Here is a 22,706-nt window from a genome sequence, read left to right as displayed (position 1 = left end):
ACCTTGTTCTTCTTCTCAGTGATAATGTTGTTCTTGTTGCTGGGCTGGGCTCTTTGGGGCCTGAGAACTTTATCTTATCAGATAAAACAGACATTGGACATAATTATGGACATCATTTTGGTGTTGTAAAATGAGAACAAACCCCAATCTATTACAATGTCATTACAGAATGTTTAAAATTGCAATAATATTGTATCATGACCATTGTAATGTAATATCATACTGTGGGACCTCTGGTGATTCCCACCCCTTATTTCACATCACATAAAAGAAGGCGAGGCAAGGCAAATTTATTTTGTGTACCACCACCAAGCAATTCAAAGAGGAGTAGAAATACAATAAAATCAAAAACAGAAAAATACATTTAAAATATTAGTACTACTCCTTTTCAGGCTTTTTTTTTGGTATCAGGAATTATATTGTCTGTGAGCTTGTCTGTTGGTTTTTGGTTTTCAGCTGGTGTTGTCTTATAAGCTCGAAAAATTGTGAAATGAAAATGAATGAAAAGAAAAAGAAAGAAAGAAGACAGTAATAGCAAGCAAAATCATTAAAATGTTTAATTTAGTTAAAAAATTAAATGAAATGAAAAATTCGAATGAAGAGAAGCTTGTGTTTCTTTTGTTACATCACTTTTTTTTTTTACATATATATATAAACTCGAAATAAATTGTGAAATGAAAATGAATGAAAAGAAAAGAAAAGAAAAGAAAAAGAAAGAAAGAAGACAGTAATAGCAAGTAAAATCATTAAAATGTTATATTAAATTTAGTTAAAAAAAATAAAATGAAATGAAAAATTCGAATGAAGAGAAAAACACAGATTCTTTATTTGCTTATTTTTCCTGCTTATTACCATTATTTAGCTTGTTTTGCCTCATTCATCAATTTATAGTTTTTTTTTTTGTATGACTCTCTTGCTACCGCCGTGCTTTTATTTTGAAAGCGGCGTAGAGGTAAGGACTTCCCCCAGCCTTGTGCAGCAGCAGCAGCAGCAGCAGCCGCCGCGGTTTGGTTTGTGCTTCCTGACGGAGGGAGAGAGAGACGCACTGTTTGTGCTTCGCCGCTGTCACTGTCGTACTGGGGCCCCGGCCGGGTGTCCCACTGCCCGGCCACAGCCACCGAGGAGGCGGCGAGAGAGAAATGTGTCACCCGTGTGCGGAGGAGGCGAGAGACACCATCTTTAAAGAAAAAACAGGTGGGTCCTTTTTCCTTAAATTGTGTCGCGCATGTTAGCCCGTGCGGTTCAGAGTGGTTTTTACTGCCGCAGCGTGCTAACCGGGCATCGGTATGAGACATCATCGTTTCCTCGTCCCAGCCTGTTGTGGGGAAGACCAGTTTCCCAAAAGGTCGCTGTCTGGGTTGGATTACATGTTATCATTACAAGTCAGCAATACAACAGCAATACAGCCAGGCACTTAATCCCAGATTATTATCATTATTATTAGCTAATCAAATATCCTCTATCATCATATATCAGTCACATCTGAAGGCCAGTGGGATATTATTTAATGGTAATAACACAAACAGTCTATATTAATTATGAATATACATATGAAAAACAATAAAGCCAAGATGATTAAACTGCAGTATTTCCACTGGAGAATTGAATTGTGTCTTTTAGAGCTGAAATGATGAGTTGATTCAAGTGGATAGCTAGTCCATCAACAGAAAATTATTAGGCAACTAATTTGATACTGGATTAAATCCTTCTAATCATTTTGGAGGCCAAAAAATGTCAGATATTTTACTCTTAGCTTCTCAAATATAAGGATTTTATGATTTTTTCCCCCCTCTCACATGTTGAGCAAATCTAATGTTTTGGACTGTTGGTCAGACAAAATGAGACATTTGAAGATGTCACCCTGAGATGTGGGAAATTATACGAGTAATGTCACTCTCATTTCATCAGAACAGTTCATCTATGAAACAATGAAATGATATTGAGCATTTGTTAGAGCCCTTAAATTCATATTGAGTTGCACAATATTGCAGTGATTCAACAGGCAACAGTTTAAGAGCTCATAGGTTGGTTATGTATTATTTATCTCAGTGTAAGATCTTTTATAGCGTCATTGGAGTCATTTGTGGTAAAGGGCTATACAGTATATGACTGTGCACCGTTGGCCATATAACTGGCCACAATAAAGGTTAACGGCACTAGCAGTCAAATTATAAAAATCACACACAAACACACTTTAATTGGGTCTTGCTTGTTTCAGATGTGAGATTTGAATAAGAGCGAGTGTGGCGTCTCCTCCTGTGCTGTTCCTCAGGAAGAAGAAAATAGGTTTTTTCTGAGCCAGAACCAGTTTGATATGGTCAGGACTAGCCCTGTCTGTCTGCTGCTGCAGTCTCTTTAATGTCACCACCAGTCTGCTGTTGGCTGCATGGGCTGGTCAGATGGCCTGAGATCTGAAGCTGCGATAACTCTGTTTCCTGCAGATGGGCCCATCCAGAAGGATTTTGTTTACAAGGAACAGAGAAAATCTCATGTTTGGGAAGGATCTGTGTGTGATGTGATCCCCTTATCACCTGCTGAGAACATGACCCTGAATCCTTTATACCTCCACCCGCAGCTCTTCATAACATTACCTCAGGAACTACACGCAGTGAGGTGTTGTGGCTTCATATAAAACCCAGCAATATGGCAGATTAATAGATGATATAATGTATCTTGCAGCCAGAAGTTTCAAAAAAATCCTTTATGAGATTTAAAAACCATTAGAGACTCTTCTTGTTATAAAAGGCTGATACTGATCGTATTAAGCAGGACGACGACCAGCAGCTCCGAGGTGTATGAAGAGCAGTATCAGCTCAAACAGGTTTTTTTTTTTTTTTTTTCAGAGCTCTGTTTTGTCTTTTGTTTTTTGAAATGACTAGCAGACTCCATGGATGCAGCAACATGGATGATAGAGCACAGAGAGAGGCGAACTGTAGGGCAAAACAATACCCCGAGCTCTCTGTTTATAACAGAGGATCACCAGACTATACTCTCACAACAAGCACAGGCGTGATTTAAAAACAAATCGACTATATTTTCACATTGTATACCCCAAATTATTTAATATTAAACTATAGACTGTATGATATGAATACCACTATTACAAAACCAGTATGCGAAATCTGCAGAATATAGTTCAACTAAATCAAACCAAACCCAAACTTGACCACCCCCCCTCTCCAGTCCCAGCTGGTACAGTCCAATAAAGCTTACTGAAAGTGGAAGTTGTCGGGTGCGTTTTCATGAAAACACCACAAGTTTCTGACCTAAAATGGACTTATAGCTGAGCAATGGGCCAATGATAAAACTAGTCCACTATATATATATATGATCACCAAAGTTACATATCTACAATGCTGTATAAAGCAACAAGTTCCCAGGTCGTAGAAGCTGGAACTATTGAACTAAGGTTTGAACTTTGCTGTGCACTCATCACTCAGACTTCTTTCTATTTGTCTGAGACCTGGTTAAACTTTTCCTGTACCTCCAGTCCAACAATGTCAGCTGTCAACTGTAGGTCTCAGACTGTTGACAAATCAGGGTTGGAACAACCCACAACTACTAGTGAATGAATGCCAAACGTATTGTTCCTTGTTGGCTAACCATCCACGCTGAATCACAGCGTTAGAGTGAATAATGAGGATGGAGGAGAATCAGTCATCGGCTCCATGATGCTCTGTGTTGCTAGGAATTGGGTAGATCCTTTGGGTGTAATCATGTACTTAGATGGAAATTGAGGTTGTTGCAGGGAGAACATTTACAGATGTGGCAAGCAGAAAAAGTAGAAATCAGACTAATGGAGTAAAAAGTTCAAGTCTTCTATGAATGATAGTCTTTTTTTCCCCTATTGGTTGCTGTGGTTGAGTTATTTCTAGTATACTTTGTAATTGAGGGAAAAAACTAAACTTCAGTCGACTTTAAGATCCTTTCAGAGGGAGATATACTATTGGTCAGGATGCCTTTTTTAGTTTTTTTTTTTTTGCTCCCTTTTTCTATTTGAACACAGTAGAGAAACACTCGTGTCCTTGAGGAAAATTATCCTTGGCCCTGTATAATGTATGAGCCAGGTTCACCTGTGCCTCGCTCAGCCCATGTGTCAGAGCGTCATTGACAAAAAAAAAATCGCCCACACAAAAGCAGCTCTGTTCAGGAAACAAATTCAGGGGCGATGTACCAACATAAAGCTGCAAACAGAAACCAAAAGAAGAGTCACTATGTAGTCAGTATTGACCTTTTTCTTTGTTTTAAATCGCATTTTAATCTTAGCATTAAGATGCTACGTATATTCCCCTGGGTTGTTTTTGTTGTAGATTACGTGCAGTTGATCAGAAGAGAAGTTAGTGGTGTGGTGGGTGGAGGCTCAGGAAGACGACGTGCAGCGTGATTCACAGACGAGATAAGCAACTCGCAGACTTGTGTTTATTTTCCAGGATAATTTGAAACAAAGCTTGGATGTTCCTTTGGACTAAAGATACCACCAGTGACGGCGCGCACGTGTGTGTGTGTTATGTCACACTTAGTTTACAAGATCTTTGTTTATGAATTATCCTGGATGGACATACAGAAGCTCAGGGGTTTGGTTTATATAAGGCAAGGCATGTAACGTTAATCTCTATAGTTAAGAGTTTACTTAGACTTTATCAGCTCATGTGGAAATCCGTTATCTTTAGTTTGAATTAGGAAACGTACCATCTGCAGTTTCACACAGTCTAAACATATTTAATGTTCTGTTCTGGTTTGGTTTTGGTTGTGTGTAGCTGTGTGTTGGGACAGAGACTTTATTGGCATTGGGTTAAAGATGGTCTCTTGCTGTTTTTAATACCACGTGAATGATGATCATTTCGAGGTGCTTAGGCAGCTGTTGGCTTTCTCTCTGTGTGTGTGTGTGCTGTAGTTTCTGTGTTGAGGTAAAGCAGCAGCCCAACAGAGGAGGCCCACAGTGACTGTACTGCCATTCTGGTTTGAACTGGATAAAACAATGCTTTTTTTGTGACCACTTGACCAGCTATCCTCTTTCATCCTCCTTCCTGTAAGTAAGAGTTGAGCAGACAGGGAAATCCAATTTTTGGAGGGTTTTTGCTTTCACCAGTTTTGTGTTCAAAGATGAAACAAGTGAGAAGACCATGATTTTTAATTCTCTTAGATATACTGTAAGGTGGGACTTGCCCACATCAAACGTACAGTATATTCAATGTTATATCTTATTCCAGACCTAACATTAGGCTTTGAAACAGCTTAGATAAGAAATTAGAATATCTCATATTGCTGTATTTTTTGTGTTAGTCACAGATTTACTGTGAGAGGAAGTAGCTCAATTGTGGTTTCACAGATGTACTCAAGCGTAAATGGAGAGTCCTCTGGTTGGATTACTTGTTACATGGTCAGCAGCCGAGTCACACTTGATCTCTTTCATTTTGCTGAGACAGTATTTACGTCAAAGTTCAACTTCTCATTCTTTTGTGTTTTTTGAGAAATTTGAGCTTTGTTTCTAAGGATACCATATTGATTTAATACTTTGGCATTATGGAAACATGGCCGTACCGAAAAAAAAAAAAATCAAAGCTCATCAGAGCAAATGGAGAAACTAGGTCTTGTGCAAACATGTGTGCTGTGTCAGAGCCTGTGGTCGTTTTGCTCCCACCTGCTCTGCGGTCTGAACTGCTGCGTGCTGTCGGGATATGCCAGTCAGATGCCTGGGATATCCCAACCAGTAAATATAGTGACTGACAGTGACAGTATGTGACTTTACAGTATGTGCCGCCAGTCTGGTAACACATGGACACCTGGCGTTAATGGGATAGTTCAACATTTTGGCAAATTGGCCCATTGCCATAATCGCTATAGTCATAGCAGTAGGTTCGCTACCTTTATTTGTCGGTGCAAGATGTTTTTAGAACGGCAGAGCAGAGGCGCAGGTTGCTCAGAGCTACGCTACGGAGGCTCATGGGATTTCCCTCATCAAACTCATCAAATACACAATCCAACAACTCCAAAACGCTCTTGTGTACAAGTTGTGACCTGCACAATCACCACGCTATGAGATAATAACGGAACGTTACCAGACAGAGTTGTTTTAGAGGTAAATTCATGCAAAACTGCTGATGCGCGTTGCCTTCAGGGACAGTTTTTCAGCAAGCAGACTCGTAACGTTCTGTTATTATCTCATAGCATGGTGAACTGGGCTGCATGTGTGATGATAGGTGAACTGGACTCCTTGGAGTTGCTGAGTTGCAGAAAAGAAATTAAACACCAATATCAAAAACTCAGTTCTCTTGTCAAAGAACTAATAACCAAAAGCTAAGTAGAAAGCGTTGCCCCTTCCCCCCGCTGCAGGAGCAACAGTCATAATCATAATCATAATCAATTTGTTTACTTCGGGCATGTCAATTTAAATCATCATCATCACACTTCATCTTAGTTCAAACACATGGCCGAAAGGGAAAGCGGGAGAAGCAAAGCTTATCTAGTCCCGCCCCCATCAGTGCAGTCCAATTGGCGATCAACACTATGTAATTAGGTCTGATGCAACTATGGGTTTTTTTTTGTTAGTCAGTCAGGCACCTCTGGCTGCAGCCCAAAGGAATAATATTTTGCAATGCTAAGATTTTACCACAAGCACATAAAGTTTTCCCCATTGTGTTGTAAAACAGACTCGTCAGCAGATTCCTCAATTTTCTGTTTTTCTTTGTTTTTTTCTTCTTCTCCTTCTTCTTCAGATAAACCATCATGATTCCCATCACAGAGCTCCGGTACTTTGCTGACACGCAACCAGCGTACCGAATCCTGAAGCCATGGTGGGACGTCTTCACCGACTACATCTCGATCGTCATGCTGATGATCGCGGTGTTCGGTGGCACGCTGCAGGTCACGCAGGACAAGATGATCTGCCTGCCGTGCAAGTGGGTGGTCAACCGGTCCTGCGAGACCATGCCGGCCCCCAACATGACCACCCCTTACATCCTTGAACCCAAAGGTATCCAATACGACCTTGACCGCCATCAGTATAACTACGTCGATGCTGTCTGCTACGAGAACGAACTGCACTGGTTTGCCAAATATTTCCCCTATCTGGTGCTACTCCACACCCTCATCTTCTTGGCCTGTAGCAACTTCTGGTTCAAGTTTCCCCGCACAAGCTCAAAACTGGAGCACTTTGTTTCTATCCTCCTCAAGTGCTTTGACTCCCCATGGACAACAAGGGCTTTGTCTGAGACCGTGGTGGAAGAGAGCGACCCCAAACCTCTGGGAAAAATGAACGGCTCTGTGGACAAGAAGGCCTCGTGCGTAAGCGAAGATGTGGAGGCGAGCGTCCCCATGCTTCAGCGCACCAAGTCCAGAATCGAACAAGGAATCGTAGATCGCTCCGAAACGGGGGTGTTGGATAAAAAAGAAGGGGAGCAAGCGAAGGCCCTTTTCGAGAAGGTCAAGAAGTTCAGGATACACGTAGAAGAAGGCGATATAGTCTACCGTCTTTACATACGCCAGACCATCATCAAAGTAATCAAGTTTATACTAATAATTTGCTACACAGCCTACTATGTGCACTACATCAGATTCGATGTGGTGTGCGCGGTGAACCTAAAGAAGCTCACGGGGTATAGCACATTCTCTTGCGCGCACCCGTTGGCAACACTTTTCAAGATCTTGGCCTGTTTCTACATCAGCTTGGTGGTGGTTTACGGTCTCATCTGCATGTACACTCTGTGCTGGATGGTCAGCCGCTCCCTCAAGAGATACTCCTTCGAGTCGATCCGGGAGGAGAGCAGCTACAGCGACATCCCAGACGTTAAGAACGACTTTGCCTTCATGCTGCACATGATCGATCAGTACGACCCGCTCTACTCCAAGCGCTTTGCCGTGTTTCTGTCGGAGGTGAGCGAGAACAAGCTGAGGCAGCTGAACCTGAACAACGAGTGGACGTTGGAGAAGCTGAGGCAGCGCATCACCAAGAACTCCACGGAAAAGCTGGAGCTGCATCTCTTCATGCTCAGCGGGATCCCGGACACGGTATTCGATCTGATCGAGCTCGAAGTGCTCAAGCTCGAGCTCATCCCAGACGTAACCATCCCGCCGATCATTGCCCAGCTGTCCAACCTGAGAGAGATGTGGCTCTATCACACACCAGCTAAAATTGAGGCTCCAGCTTTGGCTTTCCTGAGGGAAAACCTGAAGGCTCTCCACATCAAGTTCACTGACATCAAGGAGATTCCCCTGTGGATCTACAGCTTGAAGAACCTCAGCGAGTTGCACCTGACCGGGAACTTGAGTGCGGAGAACAATCGCTACATCGTCATTGATGGGCTCAGAGAGCTGAAACGGCTCAAGGTGTTACGTCTCAAGAGCAACCTAACCAAGCTGCCGCAAGTGGTGACGGACGTTGGCGTGCACCTCCAGAAGCTCTCCATCAACAACGAAGGAACCAAACTCATGGTGCTCAACAGCCTGAAGAAAATGGTCAACCTGACGGAGCTGGAGCTGGTCCGCTGCGATCTCGAACGCATTCCTCACTCCATCTTCAGTTTGCACAACCTGCAGGAGATCGACCTGAAGGACAACAACTTGAAGACGATAGAGGAGATCATCAGCTTCCAGCACCTGCACCGGCTCGTGTGCCTGAAGCTGTGGTACAACCAGATCGCCTACATCCCCATCCAGATTGGAACACTTACCAATATGGAGAGGCTGTATCTGAACAGGAACAAGATCGAGAAGATCCCCAGCCAGCTTTTCTTCTGTCGCAAGCTGCGCTTCTTAGACCTGAGTCACAACAACCTGACCAGCATCCACGCCGACGTGGGCTTCCTCCAGAACCTGCAGTACTTCGCCGTGACAGCAAATAGGGTAAGAATGAGAGAAACTTTCACTATGTTGTTGTTTGAATGTGATTAACTCAAAGGCCAGATAAGGTCAACCCTTATAAATTCTTAGACTTTCATGGAAATTACAGCCTTAGAGATAAGCACATGACTGAGGCTTAGACAGCGTTTCAGATACGTATCATCAACAGATACAGTGTTGTGTCTTTCCCATGTTTAATTTTGTCCTTAGAGATGTTAGACTTTGCTTTATTTCATGCAGAGAAAGCGTCTGAAGTTCAGGTAGCTAAAAGACTGAACACCCTGATGTGAACTTGGACCGTTTATCTGCTGTCCAGGAACAGAACCACAGTCATGTTCTGTACACAGCAGTCAAATGAACTGCTAGCATTTAAGATAAACGTCCTGTTTGGAACGAAACACAGGCTACAAGTCTACTTTCATTTCTTCTTTCAAGCTAATAAATAGGAACCATTAAGGAGTTCAAAGCTTGTGGTATAATTACCAATTTTTTCTCCAAGAGCACGTTATGATTCTTTGAACATGATTCCCCCCTCAGAGAAGATGATAAAAATGTTTTCATCTCTTGTATACTTCCTGAGACGCGAACCCTTTATTTAGGATGTTGTTTATTTCAGTTGCAAAGATCGTTAACTTGAATATTTCGAGGGCCAAGCCAAATCCTGCCATTACAGGATTTTGAAGACCTCCAAAGATGTTTCTTTTGGGTGGGTTCGTCAATTTACTTTGCGGTGCAGTAGTAGAGGATAATTTCAGCCCTTAACTACATGCTCTTTATTGGATTTGCATTATAGGAATTCCAGTCTGAAAGATGCAGTATGTTGTTCACCATGAGAATTTAGAAAAACAGCATTTTTACTCAAATGCATTTGCACAGGATCATGTGTTTTCAGTAAAAGCTACTATTACTGCCATTTTATTGTTGTTGCTTGTGTGGTTTTACACTGGAAATAGGTTCCAGCAGGTTTGCGAGCAGCCAAAAATAGCTCCATTAAATGAGACAACTCAAGGTGTCTCTCGTGTGTTTAAGGCCTCTCTCGCCTCCTTTGCACGTTATCAATTCAAATTAGCTGTGTAATTGTGAATATAAGTGTCCATGTAGAGGGGATGCGATTTCTATGGATGTTAATGAATAATACCTGCTTAGAGCTTAATGGTTGGCTTTAGATAGACACAAAGAATGCAAAGGAGGACAAGACGTTCATGGCACATAAACATGAAAAGGCTCAGAGAATGAATGCATGACTGGCTGCTGGTTTTAAATTATTTGTCGATGCTTTGAAGCTATTTTGTTTGTTTTTGTCTCACCGGTGTGATACATTTGTTATGAAACTCAGTCTAGACAGCAACTTTTTTGTGCATTTTAATCTCGTTTTGGTTTGTTTCCTTTCCTCTGCTGGGGCTTGGCTGGTGTGGTGTTTTTTTTTTTTTTTATCAATTCTGTACCATCTAAAAATGAACAGGATCTATAAATGAACCATTCTCCACCCACTGTGGTGCAAAGAGCTGCTTCTTTTTTCCTCATATCCTCATTGCAAACCTTATATCCCGGCCTCATTTGGCCATGGCATATGGATTAAACATTGAACAGCTCACACTTTATGTTGACTGATAACTTAACACCCTTCATTGTTCTGCCTCTTGCCCCCTCTCTCCACTTCAGATCGAGACTTTGCCCCCGGAGCTGTTCCAGTGCAAGAAGCTGCGCACGCTGAATCTGGGAAACAACTGCCTGCAGACGCTGCCATCGCGCTTCGGGGAACTCACCGGGCTGACCCAGCTGGAGCTGAGAGGGAACCGCCTGGAGTGTCTCCCGGTGGAGCTGGGCGAGTGTCGGCTGTTAAAGAGGAGTGGCCTGGTGGTGGAGGAGGACCTGTTCAACACGCTGCCGTCCGAGGTCAAAGAGCAGCTGTGGAGGGCCGACAAGGAACAAGCTTGAATCGAAAGTTAGTGGCTGAGCTGAGCTGCCAAGGGAGAGAAGTTTGATTTGAGAAACAAACAAGAAGTTGATTTTGTTCATAAAGAGAAGCAACAAACCTTGAGAGGTTTGCAGCCGTGGGTCCGCAGAAAAGTGACGACGAGGCTTCAACATGGATGTCCAACTTCAAGACCTCCGAGCAATCTCTAGGCTCATCGTCAAGGAAGAATCTCTATAACCAACCTTAGTCATGATGAAAAAGGTGGTTTTACTAATGTGGCTTTTCTGTAATTTCCTTCTAGTTATATAAAGCTGCAGGGATGCAAGCAGGCCATGTCACGTATGCATGCCATAGTAGGACCTTTCTAAAGCAAACCTGTTTATAGGAAACAGCCAAAAAAAAACACAGAAAAAAACCGAAACAAAACCCGCTGCACGATTCAGCCTTGCCAGTGAGCTAAGCGTGCTGACTATCACTTCTTTGCTGGCCGAGGGATACATGCACAAATGGAACAAGCTGAACGCAGCGTTTGCCTGACATTCCTCTGGCCTTGAGAATCAAAATTTCACTTTTTACATTTGCAGTTGCAGTTGCAGTGTGACCGAGAATGCTGGCAGATGTTATAGAGGAAAAATGATAGTGCAACTGACAGCCAAGTCTACTGAGGCATGAAGGTTCGGCACTTTTTTTTTTGTTTGTTTTGTTTTCTTTCGGGGCTCTCTGTTCTGCTCAACATGCTTGGATGCATCTTTTTATGCCGACAGAACGACTGATGGTGTGATGAGGATCGTCACAGCTTAGGCCTTAACTTTAGAAGACTGATGAAGTGACATCAAAGAGAAAAAAGCGATGTCACGTGGGAAACAAATGGGAACAAACTCTACAGTACAATGTCTAAATACCCTGCAGTTGTTAATTTATAATGCCGTCCTGTGGGCAGGCTCTTTGTAAGCTGGATGGGAGCTGGGGAAGCTTCTTCTTGGGCTTTTTTTTTTTTTTTTTGCTTCACGAAACATCATGTCTCCTCTCATTCAGACATGTAACCGAGCTTTACCTTGTTTTGCATGACTAAGCATCACATACATTACTGATGTGTCTTATTAAGGTGGTTTTTAATCGGGCTTTTAATCGGTGCATTTGGACCCGTTGAGACGACTTAAAGATGTGTAATCATGCTCTAGGCCTGTGAATGAGGCTGATTTGTTTCACAGTCAAGTAATAAGTGATGAAAGTTCAGTCAGTGAGTGTGAGGGTAAGAATTTATTTGAAGTTTTTTTTTATGGAAGATAGACCTGTAGCCAGAGATCTCAAGTGACCTTTGTTCAACTGAAGGCTAATATGTTTCTTCACTGACTGTAAGACTGTAATTATACAGCGTCACTCTGTCCATATAAGTTTGCCGTCCCTGTATTAAAGCTACAGAGGAGGCACGAACATGGAGTAAACTCCCCTGCCACTACAGCTGATTCAGTTGTTTTTATCAAGTTAAAACATGCGAGCTTGCACAACGCTACTCATACAGCTGCTAGATAATATTATAAACCAATAAAGGGTGGAGCGAGAATCAAGGTACTTTTTCTGCTCGGTGCGATTTTGAATTATGAGATTAGATGATTATCACTTATATGGCACCTCCAAGCGGACGAAGCGAGACAGGAGAGTCCTAACTAGCTGCCAGGTACTGCCAGTCTCAGAGATAGAGAGAGATAGAGAGCAGTGTTGATGTTAGTGACTCGAGTGCCCAGCTGTTTGTAGGCCAGCCACGCTATTTATCATGCTCAGTTTACTCGCGGGGAAACTGGACATTCATCAGCACTTTGTTTATCCATCCAAGAGCAAAATGAGGACAAACAGGAAATTACAGAGCGGAGGAAACTGGTTCTGACCGACCTACACAAGGGAAACATTTATTCACAGAGAGAGTATGCAGAATATGCGGTCTCCACATGCATGGTGCAAATTAGTGCAAACAGTGCTTTGTCTGCTTGAAACACTTTTCTTGTTAAGACCCTGGATTTTTAATAGCATCATTTGGAGTCTACCTGCTACGTCGACTCCAGCCAGGCATCTCTCTCGTTGCTAATATGGCCTTACCTTTTACAAGCCGTACGCCCTGTTAATGATCACAAACATCACGCTCCTGTGTTGTTGTTGTTGTTGTTTTTTTCTTTTCATGTGCTGTAAAATGTATAGCTGAGGTCTTTATTTGATGCATATCAAACATACGGTTCTTTGGTCTTATTGTTACCAGCTGTTTCTTTGTTCTCTTCGTTTGAGCTCTTTAAAAGTTCGACTGTAACGATACAACTGCACCTTTTGTTCACGGTGAATTTTGTTTCACTGAGGCCTTGGCTTGGCCTTAAATCCAAAATGACCTTGGGGTCACTTGTAAAGTGCACCCGCACAGTCTTAAAAAGCACAGTCGTGTTGTCGTGAATGTGTTGAGTAGCAACCGGTTTTGAAGTAGGAAGAAGAAGGTCAAAGGCAAAGTTGAGAACAAAAAGCAACAGATCTCGGTTTTCCTTCACGTTTATCTTTTGATATATCTGCTTTGGTTTTATTTTCAACGGTGCCAAGTGTGAGAGCGAAATATTATTTTTTTTATTACTTTTTATTACAGACAGTGATTGTTGACCTGTTGGATGCCAAAAAAATTGAATGCAAATTGTCAAATCATTGAGGTACAAGCATATTTCACTGCAAATAATGTACTGTATACCTTTTTTTCTGGTGAAGTAACATGGCTCATCATTGTAGTGGTGCAGTGCAGAGCAGTGCAGTGGTGCTGACACCAAACATCTCCCTCCTGCAGTGCAGCACAGAGTGTCAAGTTAATCTGTTTTTTTTGTTTTGTTTTTTTTTGTTTCTAAGAGTCTGTTTCATCCTCATGTTTTTATGGAGAAGTTCTGATCAGGCCGTGTCATTAAAACAGGTGGTGTCGACTTGTTTTTTTCTTGTTTTTTGAGTCGAAACAGGAAGCCGTGGTAGATATTTGAAACTGCAAATCAAATTACAAATAAAAGGCCATGGATATCTATCTACACCGGTCAGCCACGACATTAAAAGCACTTTCCAGTTTTAATAATATACAGTAGTGTATACTGTAGTGACTGATGTATTAGGAGAACTCCACTACTCTTGAAGTTTTGAGAGTGCCATAGAAATCTACTATACTCAGGAGAGTTCATCCACACGTCATCAGAACAAGTGACTTCACCAAAAGTTTCCATCTTCTCTACATGTCCACTTATTCTAATATTAGGCCTTTTCCCTTTCTCCGTTTTTGCCGCGGTCAGTCTGCGTCAGCATTACGACACATCGCTACCGCTCAAATGTTTGAGTCGTGTCTTTTTTCCCCCTTTCCTGTCAAGTTTGCATTAATATTCGCAAACGTTTGGTCTGTCATTCCCGAGTTACTGTGACTGCGGACACACACACACAACAGCCCCCCTCGCAGTCACTTCCCCTCTCTGAGTCACGGGTTGAGCATGTTTAACCTGCAGCCCCCACTCCCTTTCCTGCACGTCAGTGTCAGTTAATTAGTGCGAAGGTCTGACATGAGGTCAGTCGGCCATTTGCAAAGCACTGAAAAAGGGGGAAGTTTTTTTGGTGACTAATGAAATTCCCCTTGGTTGCTAGAAATCTACAGCACTTTGATTAGTATCACGTCTCCATTTAAACATTAAATAGCCTCAATCTGCACATTTAGAAGACGTCATTTCACTTTGTGCTACAAGAGTTTTGCTTTTCATGCTCATGTTGTTGTCTATTGAGTTTATGTTGAAGTGTGAGATATTGAAAATGTGTATGTGTTTGTGTGTGTGGAGCTGTGTGATTGTGATCGGTTTATTCCCACACTGAAATTAAAAAGCAACCTGTGAGTGACTTTGCTATAGTTTCTTTCTGGACACGGCTCCTGCCCCTAAAAAACATTACAAGACAAGACTTCACAACTTGAACGGAAACGACCATTGACAATCTTATAACACACTGTAAACGGAGAGCGAGCTCAGGCAGCCTCCAGTGTGGGCATTGTGTGTAACATTACAATAGACCTGAACACGGTTACACACCATTTGACTTGAAAATCTGCATCATTCAAAAAAAAACTGCCATGACTGCATTGCATTGACATCCAACCTCTACCTGTGTATAAAAAAACAGTTTTTAAATTCATGATTGTATTTGCTTTGTGCGATAAATCCGTCTGTATTAATTAATGATGCCTGTGGATCAGGGATGAATGAAAACACTATTTTGGTTTCCATTCTTGGGTTTTTTCACATACATTTTATTTCACGGCATGAGTTTGTCGATGCTGAACCTGTGTGCAGTATAGCCATATGGAATAGCCGCCACCCCAATTAACTCCTCCTCTCCTCCTCCCTGTTGCTGAATATAAAAGCCTGAAGCCTGAAAAGCTGGATGGATGGACAGATTTGTTTTGATCAGCACTGTCTGTATCGCACGTGACAAAAGGCCTTTATCAATGAATTGCTGCCAAGTGGATTGATCACTGGCTTTTTAAGCGGGACGTCTGTATCAATGAACAACTGAACTTTTGATTTCCTATAATGTTCAGACCCTACTTTTGTACCATTCTGACACATGATAATAAAATAAACACTTAACACTAAATCCGGTTGCAAACGAGATGTTAATTTCCCACTTGGCGGACTTTTTTTTTTTTTTTTTCCCTTCTCTTATGGGTTTTTACTGAGAGGCAGTTTTTAAAACAGTTAAGAAGCAGACTAATGGACCTTTTTTTATTATTATTAACATTTCATCTCTTCTTGGCAGAGAAAACACAAGCCTAATTAATGTTTTTCACAATGGCTTAGCTGTATTAAGTGTCCCAGTAAGTCACTGACTGTGTGCAGTGAGGCTGACTCACCTTAATTAAATCCAGGCGTGTTAATGTTACTAATTACAAATGAGCATTTCCTGTGGCGTCGCATCACGAGCTCGAGCATTATTTCTTTCTCACAGGGAATATTGGTTACACTAATGCTCCACTGCTCCTCTGCAGGAACGCTGAGTGTATGTAAATGATGGCAAATAATTTTCACAGCTGTTTCTCCCCTTGTGTCCTCATTAACCGAGAGGTTGACGACTTATTAAGAATGCGCACAAGGTCGTATAGGGTGAAACTCTGGGCCCTGCACCTTGTTCTGTACTCTTGTCTTCATGAACAAAGTGTCAACTAGTTGAACTAATAGGCTACTTATTATCACAAGTTGTTTGTATCTAAGGTGGTGTGAGAAGTTCAACTTTCCTAATAGATTTTTATTTAACCAGATAAAAGACCCATTGAGATCAAGACTTATTTCACAAGGGTGACCTGATTATATTGATATTTATAATATCAATGTTTGTTATTCTAAAGGTTATTAAAACAACAGTACGGTATCTCTTTAGGAAAAAGCAAATATCAGAGTAAAATAGTGATAATTCAAAAATATATATACATCTTTTTATACTTTCCTGTCCTGTCAATCATCTTGTAATGTTTAAATTACCTCATAACCAGTGGTGAATTTACAATTTTTGAGGTATTTGCACTTTTTTGAGTTTTAGATTAAAATCTACTGTACATTTCTTTCTTTCTTTCTTTCTTTCTTTCTTTCTTTCTTTCTTTCTTTCTTTCAGAAACAGAAATATTAAACAGTGGTGTGCACAGACTTTTTGAAGGGCAGGGGCGAAAAGAAAAAAAAAGGCACATATAGCGCGTCCTCGCCACTGAAGAGGGCACTTTAGCACATGTTTTGGCTCCTAGAGGACACTTTAGCACATGTTTGGCTGCCAAGACGGCACTTTAACGCGCACTTTAGGGGGGGGGCGACTGACACTTTTAGCTGTGTTGTTCATTCCATGAATGCACAATCCTTACAAGTTGTACCTCGTTGTAAAGGTGACTGATCCAGCTTTCCAACAATATAAAATACAACACCAATTGGTATTATTAAAGGGGAGAAATGATTAACTGAAATAATGTTTCCAAAGTTGTTGTTGTTTTTTTTGGGAGGAATTTACATGTTGTCATTTACACGCCACTGTGCAGTTACCCAGCCTCGCCCCTAGATGGTGCTGCACGTCATTATGTTTATATCAGTCTCAGAGCAACGACATGAGCGACATCTAGAGGTCGATCCGTGCTACTGCATCGCACCAGCATGAAACCACCTCACACATGTAGCTGTACAATAATGTTGCAACGAAAGAGTTAAAGTCCAAAATCCTATTACGGCCTCTCTGTGCTGCAGTTGTACTTTACTACTTGGATTTAGAGCGGTCACGTGGTCGGAGGACAGCGCCTGCACGCTGGACTTCACGGGCAGAGGATCAGAGCTGCACGGCCGCATCTCCGAGCTGAACACCGCCATGGACTTCATGACAGATCGTGATGTGCAAAAGGTGAGCGACACACGTTCACGTAGCTGTAGCAAACCAGCGTCCTACACTTCCGGGTTTTCACTGTACCTGCAAATCGTGGATCTATTACACATCCATGCTGCAAATGCTCTGTGAAATATTATGGATCGTGCATCGAGGAAACTAAAATTACAAGACTCTGTTTACTCTGTATGATGTGTATTTATCGTCATGTCACATTGCTGCAGCGTTTTTCTTCTCAGACAGTTCATATGGGAGCCCCTTGTGCTTGTTTCAGTCTCATTACATAACATGCAGAACAGGCAGCTCACAGACACTAGACATCTGCCTACACACGTCTCGTTTGGAGTTGAGAAACTCTAGTGCACTGGTTGAATATTGCAGATCTATTTCTCAACTAGTAAGAAATTCTGTGACATTGTTGTGGCAAGTGAATTAAATGAAGCGTCAGAGGGCGAGACAACCTTATCTCCAAATCTTACAGAAATCTGACTTACCAAACTATCTGGCTATCCTATCTCCTAAAAAAGAAAAGAAAAAAAGAGGGGGTGGGGTGTTCAAAAGGTGCTAAATCATTAAACAATCTAACTCAGTCGCTAAGTGCTTCACGGCATTAAAACAAATAAATTATGTAAGTGAGTTGAAGAAAAAGTTATAGAAGGCTTCTGCAACCAATGATCAACTTAATCTTGGATTAATTATATTTTTTGTCCATTTTTTCCTTTTAAATATCAATAAAAGATTTGTACAAGTCCAGTCCAAAGTTCTTCTTCATATGTCTTGTTTTGACAGACCAGCAGCTCAGTTCATAAATCAATAATAGGCCTAATGAAACTTATGAACACAAAGATACCACTGATTTCATAATTAATGACTTGACAGCAAGTCAAGAATGACAATTTTGATAATCAATCAATAGATAAAGCCAAGAAAACTGAGGGTCTCTCAGAAAAAGTATTCTGAATGATACAGCCAGACTTCCTATAGATAGAGCATGGAAATTAATTTCAGCCTTATTCATGAAAACATCACGAGACTCTTTCAGTGCAGTTCAGATGTGAAAGTACTGAGTGTGTGAATGTTGCACAACTGAACCTTGACTTGAAAAACAATTTGTATCTTTGTGCAGAAAATAAAAAAAACAGATGTGAGTTCTCTCCGAGTGTCCTGAACTGACCCCTTCACTTGACTTCCCTCTTGACAGTACATGGAGGACGGGTACGTGGTTCTGGACGGGCTGCTGACCCATGAGGAGTGTGACGAACTGAGACAGAGGATGATGGAGATCGTGGAGGACATGGATGTCCCTCAGCACTGCCGCACCACCTTCTCCACCTATCACGATGAGCAGCTGGAAACACAGGTAAGGCATCGACTCTAATGAACAGCACCGCACGAGATAATAATATTGATAAAACCACTGGTTTTTATTCAGCAATGTTTCTTTCACATGCCTGCCGCTGTCACATTGCACTTAAAGAAGCAGGTAAGGATACAGTTCATGTTCTGTAGATGCACAGTCTCATGTTGTCTGTAGTGTGTGGATGCTGTGAGGGTGAATACAGTAAATAATTATCTTTTAAAGGGATACGCCAAAATTTTGTTTTGTGTCTTGCCTCACTCCCGAGTCCATGACAAGTAAATAGACACCATCCTTTCGACTGTGCGTGCAGTAACAAGGGAGATAGAGCCCATATCGGCCGTAATTAGCTTAGCTCAAATGCTGGAAGTGCATAGGTATGTTAGCCTGCCTCCTACCCAAGCTGAAATCAGCAGTCAGAAGCTGATTTTTAGTTCTAAACTCTGTAAATATATCACTTTATCGACATTTCAAACATTTTTAGGCGAGAAAGTAGCCGTTTAGATCAGCAGTGTGTCGTTAATTTGTCTAAATACCGGCTGTTTACAATTTTGTTTGGACGAATTCGGCGCTACTCAAGCTGGCAGTTGTGACCAACGCACTTCCGGTTACTTTCACAAAATAAAACACCCGTTGCCCTTTACATACAGAAAACCATAACGATAGAATTTGTGCTTTTACTTTGAAATAGGAAGCTAACCTACCCTCGATGTAGCTAGCTTGAACCAAAATAAACCGTCTTTGCTTGAACCCTCCATTTTGCCCGATCTCGTCCCGTTACCGGCATTTGACCGCTCAAGATGCCTTACCGGAGAGTTTTGTCAGCTCTGAGACGAAGATCGGCCCGTCGGTTTCCGTTTAGAGTTGCTGAAGAGTTTCTCTGATGACTTTAGGTGAAGGCAGGCTAACACTACCTATGCACTTCCAGCGTTTGCGCTAAGCTAATTATGGGCGATACGGGCTCTATCTCCCTCGTTACTGCACGCACAGTGGAAAGGATGGTGTCTATCTGCTGGTCATGGACTCGGGAGTGAGGCAAGACACGAAAAAAAAAATGTTGGCATATCCCTTTAAAGCTTCGGTCAATGCCTTTTAGAAAAAACACAAACCACCAAAACAGGCAGTGATGATCCATCTGGCCAGGTCATTGCCAAGTCTTCTTGTTCGATGACTGTCTTCACTCCCAATAACAGCAACAAGAGCAAAACACATCTGTTCCATTAGAAATGTCTTGTTTGTCTCATAGTACATGAGCTACCCACTGATTTACCATCATCCATCATAGGAGTTCATGCTCTGAGGCTAATAGCAAACCCTTATGTCAACAGTCTGGTCAGTGTCAGTGTGAGTTTGTCCTCTGTAATGTAATCATTCTCTGGCTGGCGGATCAGGTGACCGATGTGAACTTTTTGACCTGCAGGGAAGTGCTGACTACTTCATCACCAGCGGAGATAAGATCCGCTTTTTCTTTGAGAAAGGGGTTTTTGACGACAAAGGTGAGCTCCAATAAAACTCTCAGTTTAAAATGTAAATGCATCATAAAAAGCCAAATGGAGACAAGTAAAGCTTTTCTCGGCTTGCAGGGGATTTCAGCGTACCAAAGCAACGCTCGCTGAATAAAGTCGGTCATGGTGAGGTTTATAATTAAATTCTCCTTGCAGTGTTTACATGGGCCTTTTTTTTAAACAAAGAATCTAGCTAATCCCAGTTTTCTTCATTTAGCACTACATGCCTATGAACCGTTGTACAAAAAGGTCACACATTCACCCAAAATCCAGGTGAGTGAGCTGCTGAACTCTTATCAGAGGTGTATCAATAATCAGCCAGGCCTTGTATACATTTATGCTTCCTATCTACAATGACTGACTGATTATATGTTTATGCACACCTGCTTTCCTTGTGGAAAATTAATATATACATATCCTAATATTCTGCAACAATCCTGCAACCGCTCTGTGTCAAATGTGTTTTTTCCAGGGCATAGCTAAGAAGCTGGGTCTTGCAAACCCTGTGATACTGCAAAGCATGTACATTTTTAAGGTAAAGTTTTTTATATCTACCAATATATATGTATATATATATATATATACAAACTGTCTTAAAGTCTTAGATTGTGGTGCTTTAGAATGAGATACAATCTTGCATTTTGCTTTTTTCCAGCAACCGGGAATCGGAGGAGAAGGTAAGAACTGATGACTTGTGTTTACAATCTCATACACTATTATAGATGTATTACCTTACCTACCTAAGTTTGAACCTTTTTAATGATTTATCCACATACAATATACAGTATAGAGGCCTATTTCAACCAATGATGAGCTCATGCAAAACCACTCTCTGGATAAATGTCCTCATATTGTGAGAATGTATCAGATTCTTGTCTGTTGCTCAGTGACGCCGCATCAAGACGCCACGTTTCTGTACACTGAGCCGCTGGGCCGAGTGATGGGGCTGTGGATCGCTCTGGAAGACGCCACTGTTAACAACGGCTGCCTGTGGTTCATCCCAGGGACACAAAACAGTAAGCGCTCCTTAAAACAATCCTACAACCACTCTGTGCTTCCCCATTTTATACGTGTGTTTCTTAATGTTTTATACATCACGTCCCCCTCCCTCTCTCAGGTGGTATTTCTCGGCGCATGGTGCGGACTCCAAAGGGAACACATCCCCTGACAGACTTCACCGGACGAGATCCGACTTATGATGATGACAAGTTTATTGCAGCACCAGTTAAAAAAGGTACTTTACCTGTTTTTTAAAATATATGTACTGTATGTAAGGACATGACAGGTGAGTTTATATTACAACACGTCCTATGATCTAGGAAATGTAGTAGAAAATCCGGTATTAGAGAGAAAATCCAATAGTGTTGAGTCTTTGCAAACTTTGGTAAAGCAGCTAAATAATAAGAGCTGGACCAGATTTAAAGGAATTAAAGGGATAGTTCAACATTTTGGCAAATTGACCCATTGATAAGACAAGAGTTGTTTTTGAGGCAAATGCAGAGACTGCTTGCGGAAAAACTGCCCCGACGGGAACGCGTATCAGCGGTTTTGCATGAATTTACCTCGAAAACAACTCTGTCTCATGACGTTCCGTTATTATCTCATAGCGTGGTGAATGTGCAGGTCACAACTTGTCCATGAGAGTGTTTGGAGTTGTTAGATTGTGTTTTTGATGAGTTTGATGAGGGAAACCAAGAAATCCCATTAGCCTCCGTAGCGTAGCTCTGAGCAGCTCGCGGCTCTGCTCCGCCGTTCTAAAAATAGCTTGCACCGACAATTAAAGGTAACGAACCTACTCCTAAAACTATAGAGATTATGGCAATGGGTCAATTTGCCAAATTGTTGAACTATCCCTTTAAGTTTAACACAACTTTTTGTTGTTTTGCTGCTTCTCTGATTTTTTATTTTATTTTAAAGCTGAACATGTTTGACTTTGGTGTTCAGGTAGTGTTGTCCTGATCCACGGGGAGGTGGTGCATCGCAGCGCTGAAAACACCTCTGACGACTCCCGCCACGTCTACACCTTCCACATGATGGAGACCCAGGACACTAAGTGGAGCCCGGAGAACTGGTGAGTGGATTAGGTGTAGTGTTTTACCGTTTCCTGCTGTAGGCTGTCACCAGAAATATTTGTAAACTTAAAAACAAGTGATGAAAACGTTCTTTAAGCCACTTCTCATGCTTCCATCTCTTTGGTTCTTTAAGGTTGCAGCCCACCGAGGAGCTCCCCTTCCCACCTCTCTACACTAAATGAAGGATATCTGTGACACATTAACAGCAGAAAGAACAACCTCTCTTTTACTAAAGCACCCTTATATGTGAACTTTTTTAACCACAGCAGGCGAGCCAACATTTTCTTATGGCTTTTTTAAAATCTTATGTGACATTATCTGTTCACTGAGCCACATATAGACTAACCCATTCAACTCATTTTTGCTGAGTGTGTCAATGTTTTAAAATGAAATAAAATAAAATTGGTCTAAATAAACTTTTTCTTTTTTTAATTTTTGGAACAACTTTCCATGGAAACTTACAGCGGATATTTAGATCTATTTTTATTCAGGGTCCTCATCAACATTATCACCAACCAGCTTTCCCTTGCTCAGAGTGATTTTGTTTGAAATAAAATGGCAGATACTATTTTTTACAAACCAGCCATAAGCATTTCTATTCAAGTATGTTGATTTTAAGA

The 22,706-nt window shown here is 41.6% G+C and overlaps 2 protein-coding genes across 2 annotated transcripts; both read left to right on the top strand.

Annotated features, from left to right (window-relative positions):
• The first annotated feature begins 1,058 nt into the window (after window positions 1–1,058).
• Window positions 1,059–14,842, top strand: lrrc8aa (leucine rich repeat containing 8 VRAC subunit Aa). Its single transcript, XM_083983591.1, has 3 exons — window positions 1,059–1,194; window positions 6,717–8,841; window positions 10,501–14,842. Exons 2-3 carry the CDS (start codon window positions 6,727–6,729, stop codon window positions 10,774–10,776), a joined length of 2,391 nt encoding a protein of 796 aa, XP_083839717.1. The 5' UTR covers window positions 1,059–1,194; window positions 6,717–6,726; the 3' UTR covers window positions 10,777–14,842.
• A 2,196-nt stretch (window positions 14,843–17,038) lies between these two features.
• On the top strand, window positions 17,039–22,517 carry phyhd1 (phytanoyl-CoA dioxygenase domain containing 1). Its single transcript, XM_083983043.1, has 11 exons — window positions 17,039–17,170; window positions 18,354–18,512; window positions 19,930–20,005; window positions 20,093–20,140; window positions 20,232–20,287; window positions 20,487–20,549; window positions 20,670–20,691; window positions 20,902–21,030; window positions 21,132–21,248; window positions 21,959–22,085; window positions 22,220–22,517. Exons 1-11 carry the CDS (start codon window positions 17,138–17,140, stop codon window positions 22,266–22,268), a joined length of 879 nt encoding a protein of 292 aa, XP_083839169.1. The 5' UTR covers window positions 17,039–17,137; the 3' UTR covers window positions 22,269–22,517.
• Window positions 22,518–22,706: the final 189 nt, after the last annotated feature.

The sequence above is a fragment of the Trachurus trachurus genome, assembly GCF_905171665.1.
Source record: "Trachurus trachurus genome assembly, chromosome: 12".
In the NCBI taxonomy this organism is placed as follows: domain Eukaryota; kingdom Metazoa; phylum Chordata; class Actinopteri; order Carangiformes; family Carangidae; genus Trachurus; species Trachurus trachurus.
The sequence above is the reverse complement of the archived record's forward strand: the minus strand, read 5'-3'. Positions and strand labels throughout refer to the sequence as shown.